Source organism: Leucopleurus acutus (genome assembly GCF_964270905.1).
Source record: "Leucopleurus acutus genome assembly, chromosome: 6".
NCBI lineage: Eukaryota > Metazoa > Chordata > Mammalia > Artiodactyla > Delphinidae > Leucopleurus > Leucopleurus acutus.
This window is the reverse complement of record NC_139149.1, coordinates 93,463,181-93,483,774: the sequence shown is the minus strand read 5'-3', so window position 1 is coordinate 93,483,774 and position 20,594 is coordinate 93,463,181. Positions and strand designations below refer to the sequence as shown.

Genomic DNA, 20,594 nt, shown 5'->3' with positions numbered 1-20,594 from the left:
ATCCATCCTTCAAACCATACTTAGGCCTTAGTACCTCTCTGAAGCCTCCCCTCTCATGCATACTTGCTAAGCTATACTACAGATGGTCCTCCTTAAATGCCTTACATGCATCACTGATCCATTCAAGTTTATACTCCATATGTGCCCACTTTACTAATGAGCTTCTGTCCTCCTTTAATGCACAGACCTTCTCTCACTCTATTCTGTCTTTCTGATGTCTAGCACAGTGATTGGCATACAGTATGTGTTCTGTAAGTATGTGTGGATCTGAATATTAATTTGTTGCCAATACTCTTTACATATTCTGTTATGAAGATGGTAAGAAAGAGAATGATGACTGTTTTTTGTGGGCACTTCCTACAGGTACAAAATTATTGAACATACTTTACCTCCAAGGCAATAAGTCTATTTTTTAATCTTTTAAAGCATGCAAGGGCTATTTGTTTTCACTTTATTCTAAAAACTTCCAATTTGGCGTAATCAAAGACAAAGCACTGTTTAGGAAAGAGGGAAAGAACCCCATAAATCCCAGTTGTGGGTTGATATCAGAAAACACTAATACATATGATGTCACCCAACTGCTGACTGATTGCACCATATCAGGCAGTATCTCCACTGGTTGTGTTTAATGGGCATTTATATAGTGCTTGGCTCATGATGCTGTTTGAAGCAATATTCTCTTTCCACTACACCTGGTAGACAGTTCATAATTTTTTGACCTCTGTGATTTATGTCTCTGTTTACCACAGCTTTTGTTTTGATATCAGAAACCGCTAATCCTTCAAAGTCCTGCAGTTGTAATGTTAACTGCCAGCATCACTGATTTGCAATGGGCATGAGAGCATACTTCAACCATTTTATAACACTTCTGACTTGTTTTTACCACTGAAATCCTCAAATATAGAATTTTCCCTAACTCTTCAACAAAACATATGTTCACTCAAACAAAGGATGTTCATTCTAATCTGGGCCTCTGGGTTCATTTCCTTGGTTTTACATCAACTTTTAGTTAAGGCTAGTGGTTCATGACTCTTGGTTTCTCTACTGATGAAATACAATTAATAATTATTGTTTCTATGGATGATTTTTATATATATTTTAATATATATGTTGTGTACACATATAACACATATATATACATGTGTATATGTACATATACATGTAGATGTGTGTGTGTATGTTGAGGGAAGAGCCAGTTTATCTCGTTGGTGATCAGCAATGTTTTATTTTTAATTACAGTATATGTTTTATGAAGAAAACATATTAAAGGCTAACTTAAGGGTCATTATAAATAATGTAATTTTACTTGTGGATTTTCATAATGACTACTAATATCATCGAAGCTATTTTTTAAATTATAGGCTTTTAATGCCCCTAGGGCAAACTTCATTTTTTTGCATAATTAATAAGAATAATATGATTCTTCAGACTTGATAGAACCTATAAAGGTGAATTTGCCTCCATTAAACCTTCATATGAAATACTTCTGAAAAGTATGGAGAGCTGCATTTGTTTGGAGCGGGTGTATGGGGGAAAATGACATGAAACAGAAGTTATTGAGGAGAAAACAATTAAGAATATGTGGGTCAGTCCAAGTACCTGTTAGCTTATCTACTAAGACACGTGCATACCTCACTAACGAAAGTGTTTGCAAAAGAATATAAAGTATCCGGGAAAAAATGATCAAACATTTAGCTCATATGCAGGTAATTCATTCTGCTTTACAGAGCTTTAGTGGGAAGAAGGCCAAAAGCTATTTGTGGTTTGCTTTTTTAATTCCACATTTTCCATAATTTTGAAAATATTCTCAGATTCTGCCATTACTTAGAGAAATCAAGCACTTGCAACTGAACACTAGGAAACACCTTTTTTGACAATACAAAAGCATAGGCATTAACTGACTCTCTGGGGAATTTGGTGTTTTTCAGGGAATGATGTACCTGGAAGAAAGACGGCTTGTTCATCGGGATTTGGCAGCCCGTAATGTCTTAGTGAAATCTCCAAACCATGTAAAAATCACGGATTTTGGACTAGCCAGGCTCTTGGAAGGTGATGAAAAAGAGTATAATGCTGATGGAGGAAAGGTGGGTGTCTTTTTGAGAGCAATATTACTTGAAAATATAGTATAATACCCTTTTATCTCCTTATATGTTACAGGAAGAAATCAATAAACCTGAGGTTGAAGAGATTATAAAATCCCAATTCCACCATTTGCCTTCTCTCCCACCCAGGGTTAAAAAAAAAAATATATATATATATATATATATATATATATATATATACACACATACATACATACATATATATACACATATATATGTACATATGGAAACATACACATACATATATATACAATATATAATATATAGGATGTATTACCTACTTCCATTTCTCAAAAGCAGCTAAAATAAGACAATGTGTGTCTTGACCCAAGTTATCTTTATGTCACTTCCAGTGTTAGAGAGTTGGTGGCTCCCTAGGAACTCTAGAGATTGCACTTTAATCCAGGGCCATAGAAATTGTTTCATTAATCCTAATAATTTAAGACTATTACAGAGAGATCAGAGAGACACAACTTCTTTCTCATAGACTAGAGAGAAGTTTCAATGTGACCAAGAACCATAACTATTGGAAAGTTGGTCATCCTATTTAACGTCCAATCCTCCTACACCAGAAGCAACAGATTCCTCTTATCTGGCTCTATTTTTTTTTTTTTTTTTAGTTTTCATTGTAGCATATGACTTACCAATTTCTTTATTTATTTTAACATCTTTATTGGAGTATAATTGCTTTACAATGGTGTGTTAATTTCTGCTGTATAACAAAGTGAATTAGCTATACGTATACATATATCCCCATATCTCCTCCCTCTTGCGTCTCCCTTCCACCCTCCCTATCCCACCCCTCTAGGTGGACACAGAGTCCTGAGCTGATCTCCCTGTGCTATGTGGCTGCTTCTCACTAGCTATCTATTTTACATTTGGTACTGTATATATGTCCATGCCACTCTATCACTTCATCCCAGCTTGCCCTTCCCCCCCTCCCCCGTGTCCTCAAATTCACTCTCTACTTCTGCATCTTTATTCCTGTTATGCCCCTGGGTTCTTCAGAACCAATTTTTTTTGTGTGTTTTTAGATTCCAAATATGTGTCAGCATATGGTATTTGTTTTTCTTTTTCTGACTTACTTCACTCTGTATGACAGTCACTAGGTCCATCCACCTTGTGACAAATAACTCAATTTCGTTTCTTTTTATGGCTCAGTAATATTCCATTGTATATATGTGCCACATCTTCTTTATCCATTCATCTGTCTGTGGACACTTAGGGTGCTTCCATGTCCTGGCTATTGTAAATAGAGCTGCAATGAACATTGGGGTACATGACTCTTTTTCAATTATGGTTTTCTCAGGCTATATGCCCAGTACTGGGATTCCTGGGTTGTATGGTAGTTCTATTTTTAGTTTTTTAAGAAACCTCACTAGTGTTCTCTATAGTGGCTGTATCAATTTATATTGCCACCAACAGTGGAAGAGGGTTCCCTTTACTCCACAGCCACTCCAGCATTTCTTGTTTGCAGACTTTTTGATGATGGCCATTCTGACCAGTGTGAGGTGACACCTTATTGTAGTTTTGATTGGCATTTCTCTAATGATTAGTGATGTTGAGCATCCTTTCATGTGTTTGTTGGCAATCTGTATATCTTCTTTGGAGAAATGTCTATTTAGGTCTTCTGCCCATGTTTTGATTGGGTTTTTTGTTTTTTTTGTTATTGAGCTGCATAAGCTGCTTGTATATTTTGGAGATTAATCCTTTGTCAGTTGCTTCATTTGCAAATATTTTCTCCCATTCTGAGGGTTGTCTTTTCATCTTGGTTATAGTTTCCTTTGCTGTGCAAGAGCTTTTAAGTTTCATTAGGTCCAATTTGTTTATTTTTGTTTTTATTTCTGCTTCTCTAGGAGGTGGGTCAAAAAGGATCTTGCTGTGATTTCTGTCATAGAGTGTTCTGTCTATATTTTCCTCTAAGAGTTTTATAGTGTCTGGCCTTACATTTAGGTCTTTAATCCATTTTGAGTTTATTTTTGTGTATGGTGGTAGGGAGTATTCTAATTTCATTCTTTTTCATGTAGCTGTCCAGTTTTCCCAGCACCACTTATTGAAGAGGCTATCTTTTCTCCATTGTATATTTCTTCCTCCTTTATCAAAGATAAGATGACCATATGTGTGTGGGTTTATCTCTGGGCTTTCTGTCCTGTTCCACTGATCTCTATTTCTGTTTTTGCCCAAGTACCATACTGTCTTGATTAATGTAGCTTTGTAGTATAGTCTGAAGTAAGGGAGCTTGATTCCTCCAGTTCCATTTTTCTTTCTCAAGTTTGCTTTGGCTATTCGGGATCTTTGTGTTTCCATACAAATTGTGAAATTTTTTGTTCTAGTTCTGTGAAAAATGCCATTGGTAGTTTGATAGAGATCACATTGAATCTGTAGATTGCTTTAGGTAGTATGGTCATTTTCATAGTGTTGATTCTTCCAATTCAAGAATATGGTATATCTCTCCATCAGTTTGTATCACCTTTAATTTCTTTCATCAGTGTCTTATAGCTTTCTGTATACAGGTATTTTGTCTCCTTAGGTAGGTTTATTCCTAGGTATTTTATTCTTTTTGTTGCAATGGAAAATGAGAGTCTTTTCTTAATTTCTCTTCCAGATTTTTCATCATTATTGTAGAGGAGTGAAAGAGACTTCTCTGCATTAATTTTGTAGCCTGCTACTTTACCAAATTCATTGATTAGCTCTAGTAGTCTTTTGGTAGCATCTTTAGACTTCTCTATGTATAGTATCATGTATAGTATCATCTGAAAACAGTGACAGTTTTACTTCTTCTTTTCCATTTTGGATTCCTCTTATTTCTTTTTCTTCTCTGCTGGGCCTAAAACTTCTAAAGCTATGTGAATGATAATGGTGAGAGTGGGCAACCTTGTCTTGCTCCTGATCTTAGTAGAAATGGTTTCAGTTTTTCACCATTGAGAATGGTGTTGGCTGTGAGTTGGTCATATATGGCCTTTATTATGTTGAGGTAATTTCCCTCTATCCCTGCTTTCTGTAGGGTTTTTATCATAAATGGGTGTTGAATTTGTTGAAAGCTTTTTCTGCATCTATTCAGAGGATCATATGGTTTTTCTCCTTCAATTTGTTAATATTGTGTATCACATTGATTGATTTGCCTGTATTGAAGAATCCTTGCATTCCTGGGATAAACCCCACTTGATGATGGTGTGTAATCCTTTAATGTGCTGCTGGATTCTGTTTGCCTGTATTTTGTTGAGGATTTTTGCATCTATGTTCATTAGTGATATTGGTCTGTAGTTTCCTTTTTTTGTGACAACTTTGTCTGATTTGGTAGCAGGGTGACAGTAACCTTGTAGAATGAGTTTTGGATTGTTCCTCCCTTTGCTATATTTTGGAAGAGTTTGAGAAGGATAGGTGTTAGCTCTTCTCTAAATGTTTCATAGAATTCACCTGTGAAGCCATCTGGTCCTGGGCTTTTCTTGTTTGATGAATTTTTTTGCGGTACGCGGGCCTCTCACTGTTGTGGCCTCTCTCGTTGCAGAGCACAGGCTCCGGACGCGCAGGCTCAGTGGCCATGGCTCACGGGCCCAGCTGCTCCGCAGCATGTGGGATCTTCCCAGACCTGGGCACGAACCTATGTCCCCTGCATCAGCAGGCGGACTCTCAACCACTGCGCCACCAGGGAAGCCCTGTTCGATGATTTTTAATCACAGTTTTAATTTCAGTGCTTCTGAATGGTCTGTTTATATTTTCTATTTCTTCCTGGTTCTGTCTCAGAAAGTTGTGCTTTTCTAAGATTTTGTCCATTTCTTCCAGGTCCTCCATTTTATTGGCATATGGTTGCTTGTAGTAATCTCTCATGACCCTTTATATTTCTGCAGTGTCAGTTGTTACTTCTTATTTTTCATTTCTAACTCTGTTGATTTGTGTCTTCTCTCTTTTTTTCTTGATGAGTCTGGCTAATGGTTTATCAACTTTGTTTATCTTCTCAAAGAATCAGCTTTTAGTTTTATTGATCTTTGCTATCATTTCCTTTTCATTTATTTCTGATCTGATCTTTCTGATTTCTTTCCTTCGGCTAACATTGGATTTTGTTTATTCTTCTTTCTCTAATTGCTTTCAGTGTAAGGTTAGGTTGTTTATTTGAGATGTTTCTTGTTTCTTAAGGTAGAATTGTATTGCTATAAACTTTCCGCTTAGAACTGCTTTTGCTGCATCCCATAGGTTTTGGGTCATCATGTTTTCATTGTCATTTGTTTCTAAGTATTTTTTGATTTCCTCTTTGATTTCTTCAGTGATCTCTTGATTATTTTGTAGTGTATTGGTTAGCCTCCATATGTTTGTATTTTTTACATATTTTTTCCTGTAATTGATATCTGGTCTCGTAGCATTGTGGTCAGAAAAGATACTAGACAAAATTTCAATTTTCTTAAATTTACCAAGGTTTGACTTGTGACACAAGATATGATCTATCCTGAAGAATGTTCCATGAGCACTTGAGAAGAAAGTATATTCTGTTGTGTTTGGATGGAATGTCCTATAAATATCAATTAAGTCCATCTTATTTAATTTATCATTTAAAGCTTGTGTCTCCTTATTTATTTTCATTTTGGATGATCAGTCCATTGGTGAAAATGGGGTGTTAAATTCCCCTTCTATGACTGTGTTACTGTTGATTTCCCCTTTTATGGCTGTTAGCATTTACCTTATGTATTGAGGTGCTCCTATGTTGGGTGCATAAATATTTACAACTGTTATATCTTCTTCTTGGTTTGGTCCCATGATCATTATGTAATGTCCTTCTTTGTCTCTTGTAATAGTCTTTATTTTAAAGTCTATTCTGTTTTATATGAGAATTGCTACTCCAGCTTTCTTATGATTTCTGTTTGTATGGAATATCTTTTTCCATCCCCTCACTTTCAACTGTATGTGTCCCTAGGTCTGAAGTGGTTCTCTTGTAGACAGCATATATATGGGTCTTGTTTTTGTATCCATTCAGCCAGTCTATTTCTTTTGGTTGGAGCATTTAATCCATTCACATTTAAGATAGTTATCGATATGTATGTTCCTACTACCATTTTCTTAATTGTTTTGGGTTTGTTATTGTACGTCTTTTCCTTCTCTTGTGTTTCCTGCCTAGAGAAGTTCCTTTAGCATTTGTTGTAAAGCTGGTTTGATGGTGCTGTATTCTCTTAGCTTTTGCTTGTCTGTTAAGGTTTTAATTTCTTCATCGAATCTGAATTAGATTTGTGCTGGGTAGAGTAATCTTTGTTGTAGTTTTTTCCCTTTCATCACTTTAAATATGTCCTGCCACTCCCTTCTGGCTTGCAGAGTTTCTGCTGAAAGATCTGCTGTTAACCTTATGGGGGATTCCCTTGTATGTTATTTGTTGCTTTTCCCTTGCTGCTTTTAATATTTTTTCTTTGTATTTAATTTTTGATAGTTTGATTAATATGTGTCTTGGCTTGTTTCTCCTTGGATTTATCCTGTATGGGACTGTCTGTGCTTCCTGTACTTGACTGACTATTTCCTTTCCTACATTAAGGAAGTTTTCAACTGTAATCTCTTCAAAATTTTCTCATTTCCATATTTTTTTTCTCTTCTTCTTCTGGGACCCCTATAATTCAAATGTTGGTGCATTTAGTATTGTCCCAGAGGTCTCTGAGACTGTCCTCAATTCTTTTCATTCTTTTCTCTTTATTCTGCTCTGTGGTAGTTATTTTCATTATTTTATCTTGCAAGTCACTTATCCCTTCTTCTGCCTCAATTATTCTGCTATTGATTCCTTCTAGAGAATTTTTAATTTCATTTATTGTGCTATTCATCATTGTTTGTTTGCTCTTTAGTTCTTCTAGGTCCTTGTTAAATGTTTCTTGTATTTTCTCTATTCTATTTCCAAGATTTTTGTTCATCTTTACAATCATTACTCTGAATTCTTTTTCTGGTAGACTACCTATTTTGTCTTCATTTGTTTGGTCTGGCTGGTTTTAACCTTGCTCCTTCATCTGCTGCGTATTTCTCTGTCTTCTCATTTTGCTTAACTTACTGAATTTGGAGTCTCCTTTTCACAGGCTGCATCTTCGTAGTTCCCATTGTTTTTGCTGTCTGCCCCACGTTGGTAATGTTGGTTCAGTGGGTTGTGTGAGCTTCCTGGTGGAGATGACTGGTGCCTATGTTCTGGTGGATGAGGCTGGATCTTTTCTTTCTGTGGGGCAGGACCGTGTTTGGTTGTGTGTTTTGGGGTGTCTGTGAACTTAGTATGATTTTAGGGAGCCTCTCTGCTAATGGGTGGGGTTGTGTTCCTGTCTTGCTAGTTGTTTGGCATGGGTGTCCAGCACTGCAGCTTGCTGGTTGTTGAGTTGAGCTGGGTGTTAGCATTGAGATGGAGATCTCTGGGAGAGCTTTCGCCATTTGACATTACGTGGGGCCAGGAGATCTCTGGTGGACCAATGTCCTGAACTCGGCTCTCCCACCTAAGAGGCTCAGGTCTCGCACCTGGCTGGAGCACCAAGACCCTGTCAGCCACACTGCTCAGAAGAAAAGAGAGACAAAAAAGAAAGAAAAGAAAAAAAAATGAAATAAACTTATTAAAATAAAAATTAAAAAGTAATAAAAAAAGGAAAGACAGAAGAGAGCAACCAAACCAATAAACAAATCTATTAATGATAACAAGCACTAAAAACTATGCAAAAAAAAATTATCAGACAGAATCCTGGATAAATGGTAAAAGCAAAGCTGTATAGACAAAATCACACATAGAAGCATACACATACACACTCACAAAAAGAGAAATAGGAAAAAAAATATATATATACAATAGAAAAAGAAAGGGAAAGAGCAACCAAATCAATAAACAAATCTACCAGTGATAATAAGCTCTAAATACTAAACCAAGATAAACATAAAACCAGAAACAAATTATATGCAAAAAGCTAATCCCAAGTCTACAGTTGCTCCCAAAATCCACTGCCTAAATTTTGGTGTGATCATTGTCTATTCAGGCATTCCACAGATGCAGGGTACATCAAGGTGATTGTGGAGATTTAATCTGCTGCTCCTGAGGCTGCTGGGAGAGATTTCCCTTTCTCTTCTTTGTTCACACAGCTCCCAGGGTTCAGCTTTGGATTTGGCTCCGCCTCTGCATGTAGGTCGCGTGAGGGCATCAGTTCCCCACCCAGGCAGGAGGGGGTTAAAGGAGCAGTTGATAAGGGGGCTCTGGCTCACTCAGGCTGGGGGGGGCGGGACGGGTATGGAATGTGGGGTGAGCCTAAGGTGGCAGAGGCCTGCATGATGTTACCCCAGCCTGAGGTATGCCATGTGTTCTCTGTTCTCCCAGGCAAGTTGTCTCTGGATCGCGGGACCCTGGCAGTGGCGTGCTGCGCAGGCTCCCGGGAGGGGAGGTGTGGATAGTGACCTGTGCTTGCACACACAGGCTCCTTGGTGGCTGCACCAGCAGCCCGAGCATCTCATGCCCGTCTCTGGTGTCTGAACTGATAACCGCGGTTCATGCCCCTCTCTGGAGCTTGTTTAGGCGGTGCTCTGAATTCCCTCTCCTCGTGCACCTCGAAACAATGGTCTCTTTCCTCTTAGGCAGTTCCAGATTTTTTCCTGGCTAGCTGTGGTGCACTAGCCCCCTTCAGGCTGTGTTCATGCAGCCAACCCCAGTCCTCTCCCAGGGATCTGACCTCCGAAGCCCATGCCTCAGCTCCCAGCCCTCACCTGCCCCAGCGGGTGAGCAGATAAGCCTCTCGGGCTGTCACCAGCACTCGTGTGCTGGTCAGCACTGATCCTGTGTGCAGGAATCTCTCTGCTTTGCCCTCTGCACTCCTGTTGCTGCGCTCTCCTCTGTGGCTCTGAAGCTTGCCCCCACCAACCCCTGTCTCTGCCAGTGAAGGGGCTGCCTAGTGTGTGGAAACTTTTCCTCCTTCACAGCTCCCTCCCCGAGGTGCAGGTCCCATCCCTATTCTTTTGTCTCTGTTTTTTCTTTTTTCTTTTGCCCTACCCAGGTACGTGAGGAGTTTCTTGCCTTTTGGGAAGTCTGAGATCTTCTTTCAGCGTTCAGTAGGTGTTCTGTAGGAGTTGTTCCATATGTAGTTGTATTTCTGATGTATTTGTGGGGAGGAAGGTGATCTCCATGTCTTACTCCTCTGCCATCTTGAAGGTCCCCACCAATTTATTTATTATCTGACTCCCTCCACTAGAATGTAAGCTGCTATATCCCAGGGATCTGTGCAGTGCCACTGCCTCTTCTAACTTTTCTGACTCTCCATCCTCAGGCCCTGCCTGACAACTGTGTTCCTGCCTCCCTCACCCACCATGTGGTCTCAATCCATGCCTTAGTTCCAGCTCTTGTCTTTCTTCATTAACCCGCTGTTAACTTGCTGTTTTTGGTAACCGTCGAGGATATCTCCTCTTCATGTGGAGGTCCTTCTAGCTTGGTCTGGAGAAATTTCAATCAGGAGAGGCCAAATGAAATAAGCAAATGCAGCCTTAACCTGTAGTGACCTATAAGCTTATGCTAACAAAAAAAAAATTAATTCATATATCGTATCAATATATTTATTATGTGCCCTATTCATCAAGGACCATCCAACTACACGTTATGAATATTTTTCAATGATAGTGTTCCAAAGTTTTCACGTTGATTTTTATACTAAACTCTTATATAACTATATATATTCAAGTCTTATCACAAAACAAAAGAACACAAAATTTATTTTTTAAAAAACTTCGGTTTTGTAGTATTCTATGGCTTTTCCTTGATTTTATTAGCCTATTTTGCTTGTTTACTACAAATTGCAGCAGTTTGAGACCATGGCTTTGAAATTCACTACAGGATTGCGCAGAAGTAGAAGTCTATAAATCACATGACTTCACTTGTCTTGAGAACATACAGCTGTAAGATTTGTCTAAAGCAAGAATCATTAGAGCTTTAAATGTCTAGTAACAATTAAGTCTTTATTGAGCCACCTGTGATTTAAACTTACTTCTTTAACAGTGTCCGTAGTCCATAAAGTGTGCTAACTCCTTGCCCGTAGGGAAATTACTTTCAATGTGTCTTCTGTTCCCTTTCACTGAATACCGTGATTCTGTCACAGAGTTACCTTGGTGTCACCTTGGTGAGCAGCCAACCTCATGATTTCAAAGGCCTATTTAGTTTTAATGTTTCAGCTGCTAAGTAGAAATGTTTATCTTTATTCCATAGAATCTAATTATATTCCCAGCTATATAATGCTGCCCTTCTTAGTTGAAAATCGTTCTGCTAAACCATCAGCAGCAGGGTGAGTTGAGTTGCTTTTCTCGCAGAGATGATGGATTTGTACTGATCTTCTCATATCCTTTTATATAATTCCTATTATGAAAATGGTACATATTTTCAATACTGGCTAACCAAGACAAGGAAGATCATTTGTGGCTGGGGAACAAAGCAAGGCTAACTTTGGAATTCATTATTTTAGGTGTTTTAGTGACCAAATTATCTGAGAGGAGAAGGGAGGGGCCAAGTGTAGAAAGAGTCTTTTTTACCAGTGGCTGGAAATTTGTCTGAGGGTGAAAAAGCATTTACTGAAAATGTAGAGAATCTCATTTTGGGGGAAAAAACATAATATGACCACATTTTTAGAAGTACATGTATTAGATGTTTAGAATTGATATTGTAAGTCATAATGTTAAATAGTAACTTAATTACTGAATGTTAATTAAAACTATAGAAAGTGGGGCTTCCCTGGTGATGCAGTGGTTGAGAGTCTGCCTGCCCATGCAGGGGACACGGGTTCGTGCCCCGGTCCGGGAAGATCCTACCTGCCGCGGAGCGGCTGGGCCTGTGAGCCATGGCCGCTGAGCCTGCGCGTCCGGAGCCTGTGCTCCGTAAGGCAAGAGGCCACAACAGTGAGAGGCCGGCGTACCGCAAAAAAAAAAAAAAAAAAAAAAAACTATAGAAAGTGATACTTATTATTTTACTTTTCATTGTTTATGAAACTTTAAAAAATAAATATATCTTCATGTTAATTCATTTGAAGCTTAAATTTCATTTCGTTTCCTGTATTGAAAATATCTATTTCTATTTTCTAGGCATACAATCAAAAAATACAATTGAGACTCATATTGAGGAAATATAGAAATGACTTTTTATATGACTATAAACCTTTCATTTCTTACTTCTCTATAGATGCCAATTAAATGGATGGCTTTGGAGTGTATACACTATAGAAAATTCACCCATCAGAGTGACGTTTGGAGCTATGGTAAATAATTCTTCCTTGTGACATAAGGCTTTTAAAACAAAAATAAGCATATTATGTTTCTTGGGTCTCTAAAATGTAATACATTAACATCTTGGTTGAGTTGTCTACCATAACCTTTTATTTTGGTAGCAACTTGTCTGATCATTTTGACAAAAAACAAAACAAAAAAACCCCCAGCAGTTTTAGATTAGGGACATTTTCATAGAATCTCATGGCCTTCATTTCAACAACTCTTTTAAAACATAACTCTAGGGCTAGGGTGGCGCAGTGGTTGAGAGTCCACCTGCCGATGCAGGGGACACTGGTTCAATCCCTGGTCCAGGAAGATCCCACATGCTGCGGAGCTGCTAGGCCCATGAGCCATGGCCACTGAGCCTGCGCTTCTGGAGCCTGTGCTCCGCAATGGGAGAGGCCACAACAGTGAGAGGCGCACATACCGCAAAACAAACAAACAAAAAAACATAACTCTAAATGCAATGAATGTTTAAAAATATTTTTTTTCTTATGGGAATCTATGTTCTATAGTAAAAAAAAAAATAGAGATTATTGTTAGAACAAAGAACAGTTATTGAAATCAGTAGGATGAGAGTAGTAAATGTGAGGGGAGAGGTAAGAGAGATGATTTCTAATTACAGCTTTAATTTTAATTTACAAACTACTTTTGGAGTAATATATATATATATAATATACTTTTGGAGTATATTAGAGAATTATAATATGAACTGGAAATAGAGATTTGAAAATTTAGAAAATTTATTTAATTGCATTTAACTCAGTTTTTGAGATGAGCTTCTTAGCCTCTGTCTGGCTATTTACAACTTATGTCCATCTAAGTATTAGTAAGAATAAAGCAACACCTTTTCTAAGTTTAAATATACCATATAAAACTAGCACTTCTTACAAATAAAAAGCACTATGCTTCTTTAAATAATATGGTGGTGGTGAGACTTGAAAGCATGATACGATTTATTTTGCTCAAATTTAAGTTTAGTTTATTTACTTTTTTTTTAGAAAGAAAATTAAATCATTAAGTCACTAAAGAACTTATACTTCTTATCTAGAACAGTATAAATTATCTTTAAAATAATAAGACATTTCTATAGGATAGTTTTTCCTTCCACACATGTAAACCATAGGAGGTGTTAAAATTTCCACAAAGGCCTCATGTATTCTGCTCAGTTTAGCAGTAGAGTGTTGTGTGTTTGAGATTTAGGCACGTATAGAGGAATACTTGACAAAGCATAGTTCAACTGTCAGGACTAAATAAAAAACAAAAATATCATATATATTATTATTTTTATTATATATATCATATGCATTATAAATATGAGATAGATGTTTATAGAATATATACATTAGCATGTACATAATCATTTATATATTATATGGTATAGATTAGCTTATATATTATATGATATAGATAGATTTACATATTTTATAAGATAGATTTAAATAATATCATATATATCTTTTTCTTTTCTTTCCCTTTTTTTTCCTACTTATATTTCCCTGAACTAAACATGGCAATCTGAAAATTTTAAATGACCTCTAGAATAAGTAACTATATATACACATTAAAGTAAACGTTGGCAGGGCAATCACATTTTTAATAGTAAAATTTATCTTTTAGAGAAAATCCTGTTTTAAGGCTATAATGTTCATGTTGAATTGCAACATCTCAGAAGCAGTTCAGTAAAAATAGATAGATAGATAGATAGATAGATAGATAGATAAATAGATGATAGATAGATAGAATGATAGAGTGAACTCTGTTTTGAAACATAGCCCAGTTAATCAACCCATATCCATAGGGCATTTTAAGATTTTTATGATATATCATAGTTGGTTGCAAAGGCATAAAAGGCAGAGAAAGATGTATAATCTTGTTTACAGTGAATCTTTGTGGAACATTGCCACTGGGTGCATCTTTATTTTTATAAAAATAAATATGCATTGAATATGGTTTATATCTTCAAATGATAGAATTGTAAGTTTTGAAGATGTTTCTAATTTAGCTTTCTTGAGATTGTTCTTCTATATGAAGCCATCTCTGTTTGACTCTACTTATCATCACCTCTGCAAAGATATAATTGGAATATTATTGGCAGAAGTGGGGGGTTTGATTTTTCTGCTTCGGTTTTTGTATATATGTATTTCTGTTTATTGTATTTTCTATTAATTTGTAGTTGCTTTGTATCTTGCTTATATTAGAAGTTCTGGTAGAGATGTGAGAGCATCTATTCTTTTATAACTGCAAACATGAGTTAATAAAATGTTCTCATTAAATACATATTCTATAAATATGACTGACTGAACATAATAGACAGTAATCTACTTCTTAACTTGTTCCAGCCTGCCTCATGGACACTGAGTTTTAATCATCAGTTCTATGAATCATTCTTTAGTATGCAACATCAAGTAGGGTTTTATAAAGATCGAACAGTGAAATTGTGTCACTAGTTACACGTTTATATTATACCTAAGAATCATAAGATGTAAATATTAACTAAAAAAATCAGATAATCATTAACGATACTATTATGAAGAATAATTTGAAGTTTATATATACTTTTATAGTTTAAGCTTTACATTTTTATTATGTCAATGATAACTCTTATGAGCTAAAAATTACTTCAGTTTGAATAAATAATTCATTACAGATGGCAGTGGAGAAGAAAACATAGCCATAATTAGATTTTATATTAAAAGATACTTGTATATGCATCAATCAAAATTCACTTGCTAATACTATTGTGCCCACATAGCTATTTCTGAACTAACAACCTTTATCCTTAAGAAAACTATAACTTTTAAATTATATAATTATTAGATTATAAAGAAGAGATCTGTATTGTGTATGTTATTGCTCAGATCAGAGTCATTATTCTTGTCAAAGGTGGCTACTTACATGCTAGTATTTAGAGTATTTGCTTTTACTGAGGAAATCAGTGTTCTAGTGATTCAAGAAACCGTTCTTATTGTCTAAAGAATACACTATTATTGATTCACTTCAATTTTGGAAAGCTCACTTTACATGTATTTTATCTTACATATGGATCATTCTTCAGTCAGTCTCTCATATGTGTTAAAGAAATGAATCTGTTTTATTCCACTTGTTCTCCTTGTGTTAGTTAAAAAGAAAAGCACAATTATTTACTATAACATAAGTAATCATTCTGGAACCCCAGTTTGGCCTTTTGGGCTTTTAATAGTAAAGATGCTAATCTCAAAATTAGTCAATATCAGATTTTACCTAATCATATTTATTTGGTACTGAGTACACATGTGTATAGTAAATAAATTGTTTTATAGGCTCTAATGTGGTGAAACAAATTGGGTCAACAATCATTAGCATTACTTATAAGTAGAAATGGGGAACAGATTCTGTCCACTCTGAAATTGTCTCTGCTACCCATTAAAAATTTCAAGACAATGATAAGAAAATCAAATTTCCCACAAAGATTTTGTCATTGGGCTTCTCATGTGGACATAGGAATCTGAAGAGCCTTTCTTTAGACTATTTCTAATTGCCCTCTAAGAAGCATTCTTTTGCCACAGGCATATTGCTGGTTTCTTCAAAGTATATTGTTAACATCCTTATGTAAGAATTTGATCTCCCTTTTAGGAGTCACTATATGGGAACTGATGACCTTTGGAGGAAAACCCTATGATGGAATTCCAACCAGAGAAATCCCCGATTTGTTAGAGAAAGGAGAACGTTTGCCCCAGCCTCCCATCTGCACTATTGATGTTTATATGGTCATGGTCAAATGTAAGATTGCAAAATTATGTTATCATCCTCATCATCATTCTTAGTAATTAATCAACCTGCACAATTTTCCTGTATATTGAAAAATATAAAAGTTTACAGATAATTGTGAAAAGGAGCATGTAAACCCGTGTTTGTTGTGATTCTTGTTAATATGAAGCAATATCATGCTTTCATGCTATGAAGTCAACATTGTATGATTCTTACACTTCTTATTTATTTCACTTTGATTCTTATCATTTCCATGACAATGAAACTGTTTCTCATAAAGAGATGTAATTAATCACAATAATGTTAATACTCTTTAAAGGAAAAAAGCAGACTAAATAAATGATCTGCACATAAAGAAAAAAGCTTGAAACTAATAGTTTAAAAAAATGAATTAAATGGAAATAGATTTACCAGTTTCAGTCAACAGAAAATTAGCAAGGCAAAATGGGAAGTGGAAAGACATGAATCTACATTGAACTACAAAGATTATAAATGTTTACTTTCTTTCAATTTGATCATTTGTTTACATCTAACTGTCTTACTTTTCTTTCTCCCTTCTATGCCCCAGACACATATGTGTTATAAATGTATTTTGGAAGCCTAGACTCTTAATTTAAATAGAATTAGGGAAGTCTCTGGAGTTTCTGACTTAATTTAAATGAGATTAGCATTCAGCAATCTTTCTTGTGTAATGAGAGGTTTTCCCCTTTTGATTTACACAGGGTTAGCAAAGAAACAAACTGGTGAAGGTGAATAAGCATCTTATTAATAAGAGACTTTGGACAGGTCTACTCAGATTTATACTCATGACATGTGTGATACATTCTGACAGTGAGGGAAGAAATAAAAAATGTGCTTTTCACTTCAGGTCAGCATGCCCTTTTCTCTAAGTGTAGTTCTGTTTACTCAATATTTAGTTGGAAAGAAACTGATACCTCACTGAGAATTTAACCTTTTCTGGTTCCAATAGAGTTCCAGAAACATTGATTTTCTCATTATCATCTTGGTATCAACAGCATTTTTTTTTTTTAGTGGTTACATATAAAATATAGAGCATTTGAGCTTTGTTAGGAGAGAAAAAAATCAAATAATTTTAATGATACATAAAATGACACCCAAACACTTCCCATAACAAGAATAAAAAGTGAACTTGCAGAAAAGGGGAAACAAGTTTTATAGCTTTATTGGGTCAAACATTTTTCGGTAGTCAGCTATGGAAGAAAGTTTAAAAACATACATGTATTACATAATTTGATCCCATAACTAGCATGAGATGATTTATATACTTCATTTAGATACTCTGATGAATAATAAAAAATCAGGAAAACATCTTGCCTAATAGTGACTTTTACCTCACTTTTAGGAGTTTTAATATCTAAGAAAAGGGTCATTTGGCAATAAAATCAAGGAAAGCTTGGTGCCTTTATTCTTGTCATTTCATCAGTTAAACAGAGCCTGGGGAGTTAAGGCTCTTAATACATAACTTGGTAAATTGCTGATAGTATTTTATGCTGGAAAGGCTAAGATAAGCTAATGACTGTTTCTGAACAAACATTACCAATCACTTTGCATTAATTTTTTTCCCACCAGGAAAAAAGTAGCATAAGAAAGTTGCTTTCAATTCCTTTTTTCACCTTTTTGCCAGTATACAGCATTGCAACCAAAGTTTTTATTCCATGTCACTCCTGATATAAAATGATAAATTATATTCCAATCACCTTTTCTATACCCATCAAAGAAAAATATTTTTTTTATTTTTAAATTCTCTTCACACCTACGGAAAAAAGATCTGAGATTCTGTAAATTCCCATGGTTAGCCTAGGTTATATTTTCTATGATGAAAAATTAATTTTAAATTATATCAACAAAATAAAAACCTTGTGTTGTTCTATAATATGTTACATTTAGTTATGAATGTCAGCAAACTGATTGCGATAGAATCTCACCTATTGGATTGTTTCTTTCATTAGCTTTCTTTGTCAGATCATTTTTATTTAAATGATATGTTTCAAACTTAGTCTTTATTTTCATAAAATTATGGATATAGTGACTCTTTTATTGCATGTGAATTTCTAGGTTGGATGATTGATGCTGACAGTAGACCTAAATTTAAGGAACTGGCTGCTGAATTTTCGAGGATGGCTCGAGACCCTCAAAGATACCTAGTTATTCAGGTTTGTACATTTGACTTAGATTTTTGAGAATATCCCAATGACAAACCCACTACAAAACAGTAGTAATATCTGGACTTTGGAACTATGGATATCATCATTCACAAATTAATTAATTAGCTAAGCAAAATATCATGTGAAATGACTTTTACTTGATGTCAGAACCACTTCTAAGCATCTTCCCTTAGTACTCAAGTGCCTCTACTGTTGAACTGCCAGATAATTATGATTATTCATGTACATAAAAAGGCCTTTATCCTCAGACAAGCCTTGTAGTACTCTGCTAGTCATGTTCATTGTTATAATCGTCTCTTCTTGGAATAAAAGGAAGATGGATTTTTGTTTTAATCGTCTCCATGTTTGAAGGCAGTGAACTAAAAGTTTCAATAAATTGACATTTAATTTCCTAGAAAAATATTTTAAAATATGTTTTTTTTTCTTTTGGGAGGTATGCAATATTCAAGTAATAACTCAGATTCAGATGAATTAATGTACAAAAATAAAATAATAGACCAAAAGGACATTTTATATGTAACACTAGAAAAAATGGATTTAATAATTTAAAAGTTGTAATATATTTCTTTATGATTATTTTACCTAAACCATAAACAAGTGGACCTTGGATAACACTGAGTTAAGATTTCTCAATAAAACAAGGTAGTGTTTATCTTCATATCAATAGTCTGACATGAAGATAAAAGTCAGATTTTAGCAGATAATGATTTCTAGCTAACTTTTCCCCTAATTAATTTTAAAAAGTTTACAAAAATATCACAAAACAAATTTTAAAATTCTACTTAAGAAATAGATGAGGTAGGAGTGTAACTATTGTTTTGGTGTTTCTCCCACCCCCTTTATGTTATTTGCCACCAGTGCTGTGATTTTGAATGTTATCACTTTAACAATATTATGCTATAGAGCAAACCATGGATTCAATGTATCATGATAGCTCTACACTATCAAACCAACCAAGTATAATAAAGATTGATAAGTCAATTGCTCTTTCTTTATTATATACTCTTAAAGTCACAGCTCAAACGCCATCTTGACAATGAAACCCACCATTATTCTCAGATCTGAAATGGTTTATGCCTCTCTCAAAATAGCCATAGCATTCTGCTTTATTTATCTCTAATGGCATTTATCACATTCTTCTTGTATTAAATGTTTTTATCTTACCGTGTCATATCTAAGTATGTTATAGGCTTCTATATGGCTGGTATTTGTGCTAAATAATTATTTTGTTTAATGAGTGCATGAATTTGCAACCATTTTGATATTACATAAATTTGCTACAAAGTTCACATATTTAAAATGAAGGAAAGAATCATTTCTGTGTGTATATCTGATGGGAAATTTTTTAGGGTGATGATCGTATGAAGCTTCCCAGTCCAAACGACAGCAAGTTCTTTCAGAATCTCTTGGATGAAGAGGATTTAGAAGATATGATGGATGCTGAGGAATATCTGGTCCCTCAGGCTTTCAACATCCCACCTCCCATCTATACTTCCAGAGCAAGAATCGACTCAAATAGGGTAAGAAGTAATTATATACCACCTCTCATATTATTTCTGAGAAACAAAGTCATGGAAATACATTGTAAGTACTAAAATTACCAAATAAATTATGTAGCTCAAATAAGTGTGATTCCTAAATTAAAAGCAAGTTATACCAACAAAAGATATGCCAAGCTTGCCATATATAGTTAATTTTGGAAGGTAAGCATGGGCAATACAACATGCACTCTGAAATATCTTCAAGATTTCAAAAGGAGAAACTTTTCTTCATCTTAAGTCAGTTAAAAAAAAAACCTTAATTTTTGAAAATCTACAGCCAATTCAAACTAATAAATCTGTATGTGTTTGTATATAAATGAAAATTCTTCCCAAGATAGTCTCTCTACTTTTTTTCTCAATAAAATGATATGACTTATTAGTCAAGAGACAATACAAGTACAACTCTTTATTACTCATTTAGGAGACATTAAATATCTTCTGTCAAGTTGAAGTAGAAACAGAACAGTGTGCAATCCTTTGGACTAAATCAATCATATTGGGAGGGCTTCTGAATCATTTCTAAGATGCAGATTTAACTTTTGAAAGAAGCTTCTGAAAGGAGTTTCCATTTCATTTTAAATATTAAGTTTCCATTTCATTTTAAATATTAAATATTAAGCAGTATTCTATATGAATACCATTCTTTCTCTGAAAACTGTCAATCATGTATTCATTCACTTGTTTATTTTTGAAAATTCATTCAACATTTATTTATTTATTTATTTACTTTTTGATAGAGTCAGCATTTATTAAGTGCCTAACATATTCCAGGCCTTTCCTTTTTTTTTTTAAAT

At 35.0% G+C, this 20,594-nt stretch overlaps 1 protein-coding gene across 2 annotated transcripts in view; it reads left to right on the top strand.

Annotated features, from left to right (window-relative positions):
- The window catches only part of ERBB4 (erb-b2 receptor tyrosine kinase 4), a gene marked incomplete at both ends in the record, with an annotated part of 1,126,414 nt that overhangs the window by 1,073,712 nt on the left and 32,108 nt on the right, over positions 1-20,594 (top strand). For both annotated transcript variants that reach the window (XM_082841669.1, XM_082841668.1), the window contains 5 exons: positions 1,929-2,084; positions 12,238-12,313; positions 15,939-16,085; positions 18,150-18,247; positions 19,609-19,779. In XM_082841669.1, the coding sequence (XP_082697795.1) occupies positions 1,929-2,084; positions 12,238-12,313; positions 15,939-16,085; positions 18,150-18,247; positions 19,609-19,779 (648 nt within the window). The remainder of the gene's footprint in view (positions 1-1,928; positions 2,085-12,237; positions 12,314-15,938; positions 16,086-18,149; positions 18,248-19,608; positions 19,780-20,594) is intronic.